This window comes from Cyphomyrmex costatus, unplaced genomic scaffold, assembly GCF_001594065.2.
Source record: "Cyphomyrmex costatus isolate MS0001 unplaced genomic scaffold, Ccosl1.0 scaffold450, whole genome shotgun sequence".
NCBI lineage: Eukaryota > Metazoa > Arthropoda > Insecta > Hymenoptera > Formicidae > Cyphomyrmex > Cyphomyrmex costatus.
In genome coordinates, this window is record NW_017278748.1 from 22,380 (window position 1) to 27,331 (window position 4,952).

Here is a 4,952-nt window from a genome sequence, read left to right on the forward strand (position 1 = left end):
TATCCCCCTCCGAGGGGCGCGCAGCCGCACCGCGCTTTTCCGCGACCAAGGTACGTGCTCGCGATCCTTCGCGGGCAGTGCCGTGCCCAGCGAGGTCCTAGGGGTGGTTGAAGGCCCCGCGAGCTCATCTAGTGTCGGCAGCGTATTTTTCTGCTACCGACGGCCCGCTTTCTCGCTGTCTGGCATACGGCGGTCCTGTCCGTCGGGCCCGCGCCTTCTCGAGGCTTTCCTCCTACATTCACCGGACGTCCGGTCCTCCTGCGGCCCTCACTTCTCTCAGGCAGAGGCCGGCCGACCGTTACCTCGGCCCTGGTGGCCGCTCCACTCCTACTCTTCCGTTGCTGCTTGCTTCAAACGGCCGTCGTTCTTCCTTCGGTGAGGCGTCCCTCATTTTACATGCAATTAAATCGTGGAGATTAGAAAATAATATTTAAATCACAATTTCGGCTCCTGGAGATTTCGCTCGCTCGCCATTCCCGGCCCGGGTCATACGCCAATTCGCGCTCTGTGACGGCGAAGGGTCGCTGCGACGCTGCAGCGAGGCGGCAACGTCAACTTAATTTAGATTTGTTCTAAGAAAAATATATACGCGCTCTTTGCATTTCGTGGCCACTTACATACTTCAACTTTTAAATCATTTATGGATGTCCATTTTGTACCTTTAGCTCGCAATAAATTTGTGTAATGTCCTTCGTCTATATTTTTACCATGATGAAGAATCGCACTATTAACTTTATAAATATTATCACCGATACAAATTTTTGACGAAGGTATGGATTTAATATTAAGATTTGTAATCTTTATAACTTCTTCATTATTAACTTTAAATAATAATAATTGAATAATAAGTACACGTTTGGTCGTTGTTATACTAGTCTTTTCAAGTAAAGCAGTTGAATTACAATTACATGTATGTGTCACACGACGATTGAAAAATACATGTATGTGTCACACGTCTGAACATAACTGAAACGTACCCTTTTCGGGACTCGGTCTCTAGATCTCGGTATCGGCTGCACCAATTTTATTCGGACTGGTCGCAATCGAAAGATACCGATGACATTATATAATAAAAGTGTTTTTAGATTTTTGATTGTGCTTTTAAATTCTGAGTAATTTTAATCTAAAGTTTCAAGATGTGAAAACTCGAGATAAAGCTAGTGGTAGCGTCGTGAATTTGACATCGATATGAACATATACACGCATCAAGTGTCATGTCATCATGTCAAACGGTTATATTTTTATTTTATGCACTTGGCGTCGCGACGCTACCGCGTCGCTTGATAGGTTGGCCTTCCGTTAAAATATGATGTTCAACACCATGATTTTTGACAGTAGAAATCGGTGTGAAACGCGTTAAATTCGGAAATTCAGCTAAGAGTTTCTGGTAAGTGGAGTTCGACAAAGTAGTACAAATTGTGAAATGATTGACTGCCGAAATTCTTCCAAAACGCGTCAAACCGGTAACATTGTCAATAAGGCGTTTATGTTTCATATCAATAAGTAAGCCGAAATGACTAAGAAAATCTGCACCAAGAATAGGATTCGAAACATCGGCTATGCAAAATTTCCAACTGAATGTTCTTTTTAAACCGAGGTTTAAGGTTAACCATTTAAAACCGTAAGTGTTTATCATAGTACCATTTGCGGCATACCGTTTAATGGAATCTGATAATGAATTTTTTCTAAATTTTTTAGGTATTAGAGAAATATCAGCCCCAGTATCCACTACAAAGTGTAAACCAGAGTTCTTGTCAATAAAAATAAGGCGATAGTGATTGTCACCATTGTCTGACGCCTTAACATCCAACGGATCAATTAGTTTTCCGGTTTATCAGCTAAAGCTAAAGTCTTGGACATTGAGCAAGGAACAGTACATTTAAATGCTTTTGAACCAAACTTTCTGTGATAAAAACAAATTTCAGAATTGGTTGAATCAGATTTATCTCTTGACTTTGATCTAAAATTTCTTCTACGACGATAATTAGAGCGTGACTTACTACGCGAACATTTAAATTCTAAAGCTGCAATTCGCTTTTCAAGGTCAGCTAAATTAGGCGTAACAGGATCTGCTTTTGGCACCTCCACAACCGACTGACAAATTGGAAGAAGACCATTGTCTCGTTCTAAAATTTTATCAGCTAATTCAGCTAATTTATTTAATGGGACGTCACCCACAACAGCTAAAGTTGCTTGGACTCTAAATGGCAATCTTTGCAACCAGAGAGAATGTAAAACATTATCGGCCAAAGAACCGCCGGAAAGTTGTTTAATTTCGCGCAGTAAATCCGATGGTTTCTTATCATTAAGTTCGATCCCAGCTAAAAGTTGACGTAATCTTTTCTCTTCAGAGTCCGTGAATCGATCAATGAGAGCCGTTTTTAAAATATTATATTTATCTTTTTCAGGAGGATTTTCAACTATATCTGAGACTGTCATAAGCGCTTTTTCATCCAAATGACGTAATACAGAGCTAAATTTGACATCATCTGATCGTATTCTATACACAAGAAATTCGCTCTCTAATTGCGCAAACCAAAGTTTCGGATGTTTATGCCAAAAAGTCAGGAGTTTAATTAAGCGAAACTCATTGGAATTAATTTGATTTGACTCACCAGTATGTAATGATTCTGCTCTCTGAACTTCAGCCTCATCTGCGGCTGTATTATTAAATATCGGTACCTCATCAAATTGCATGTTTGTAGAAGTATTCGGGACTTTAATTGGAGTCCGGTCCATGGGCATAACGAGAATCAATTCGACTGGTTAAAGATTTCCGAGATTTCCAAACTCCGCCAACGATTAGCACTGAATATCCCTTCAACTAAATATCTGATCACGTCGGGGTCACCAAAAATGTGGATAACTAGGTGCGAAATCTCCAGTGATATTAAGTTTTTATATCAAAAGTTTATTCAGAGAGAAAATAATGATGTTTACAAGTCAATGTATGGAATAATAATTGAATAAATGTTTTTTGGGTTGTCAAGGAATTTTGTAATAAGTGTGTATTGATTTTTAAACAAAAGATATAAAGTGTGTAAGTACCGAAAGATATAAAGTATGTAAGTGAATAACAGTGTATATGTGAAAATGAAGGAATCTGGTTTATCTTCGTGAAATCGGTAACGACGAACTCGAAGACCGCCACAAACCTTCGGAAAAAAATGTTATAGCAGACTATCCATGTAGCTCCGTCATTTGTTTAACACGTGTACTGAAGATATATCTGTTTTAACATACGCTACCATACTACACGTAGTTCTAGAGGTTTAGCAAACTGCGAATATCGAAAATGTCAAAAAAATGACGTATTTCAAAGTACTATTTCACGAAAATTAGTACCGCAAGCTATATTTTTCAAAATTTAATTTTATTCAGAATATCGTAGAGTACAACATACTACTTTTGTAAGAGAACTCATTGCACAATTAACAAAAATAAAACCATTTAACGTTTTTTTTTTAAAAACATTTTTTTAAATTTTGATCGTCCATATTACATCCGCCATTTTGAATTTTGAAAATTTGGCAGCAATTTTGCAATCAGCGAGCTACAAAACCCCTATATACCAAATATAAAACAAAATTAACATTTTTTTTAAATTTTCATTAGTCATATTGAAGCCGCCATTTTGAATTTTGAAAATTTGTTAGCAAATTCGTCATCAGCGACCTAAAAACCCCCTATATACCAAATATCAGATAAAATTAACATTTATTAAAATTTTTATGGGCCGTATCGGATCCGCCATTTTAAATTTTGAGAATTTGATACTGGATTCGCAATTAGCAACCTGAAAAAATGTTTTATACAGAATTTCATAAAAAATCGATGGCTGCAATAATTTATTTGCATTCAACAAGAAGCCGCTTATATATGTTTACGTTTGTTTCTAATGCTATATATATATATATATATATATGATACAAATTTTTTTTCTTAAAAACGGCTTTCTTACGTTTTTTCTAAATTTTCTTACGAAGATTTAAAAAAAAAACATTAATTTTCATAGAAAATTGAAGCCTGTGGCTTAATTTGTTCTCGCGAATCCGTTTTGACCCCACTGTGGATCTCCAGGAAGAAACAAGGGACGGCTTTGTGTTTTCGAAAGCCGCTGCAGCACCGCTCCGTAGGCGGCTGGAGTTTGTATAAAAATTCACAGCGGCTATCCCAGAGAGGCCCCCGAAACAACGCGTTTTCACTAAATTAAAACCCTCCGAGAGGATCCAGGTCATTCACAACAATTATTGACGGCACAGACGATCACAATACGCTTAGGCACTTCACAATCTACGAATAATTATATAGCAAATGAAAAGGGTAAAGAGATTAAATAAAAGAAATTTCGAAACAATGACAACTGTATTTAATATCTTACTTACACTTATTATATCTTTATTTTAAAACAATTAACAAAAAAAACGACTTATAATTAGCTGAATTATAGAGATATTCAATCGAGTGCGAACTCAAACGAAACGTTTCTTTTAATTTTGGGAACGAAGCGCCTAAGAGAAAATACTTTAATCTGAATACATTTGAAGCTAAGTGTTATTCTAAACGAAGTGCGCTGCGCTCTTCGCGGACACGACTTACCTATATACAATACAAGGGTTAATCCCCGCGAGGACAAGGGGGGTCGTCCTTTCCGGAAATTACATCAGAAATCTCTGTTTCTAGAATTGTCTGGAAGATTCTCGGAACTTCTATTTATGCCCGAGCAGAAATTTGTTAGGGCATGCCTAATGTACGATAAGGCCCTCATCAGGAAGTAGTAAGGTATGCCGTACTTTGGAATTCATCATTTGGGCCTGATCAGGAAGTGGAAAGGTATTCCCTAGTATTTCCCTCGGAAATTATACTAAAATGTCGTATAAGGCCCTGATCAGGTATGAATAAGGCATACTTAACTATGGCATGCCAGATCAGTACCTTCATAGGACCTTTTT

The 4,952-nt window shown here is 37.6% G+C and overlaps 1 protein-coding gene across 1 annotated transcript; it reads right to left on the reverse strand.

Annotated features, from left to right (window-relative positions):
* Positions 1-1,818: 1,818 nt before the first annotated feature.
* LOC108777628 (uncharacterized) lies at positions 1,819-2,745 on the reverse strand. The gene has a single exon (XM_018544565.1). It carries the CDS (start codon positions 2,743-2,745, stop codon positions 1,819-1,821), a length of 927 nt encoding a protein of 308 aa, XP_018400067.1.
* Positions 2,746-4,952: the final 2,207 nt, after the last annotated feature.

Excerpts from the sequence above, each read along its gene's own strand:
- LOC108777628 (XM_018544565.1), bottom strand. The coding sequence starts at position 2,745 with ATGCCCATGGACCGGACTCCAATTAAAGTCCCGAATACTTCTACAAAC.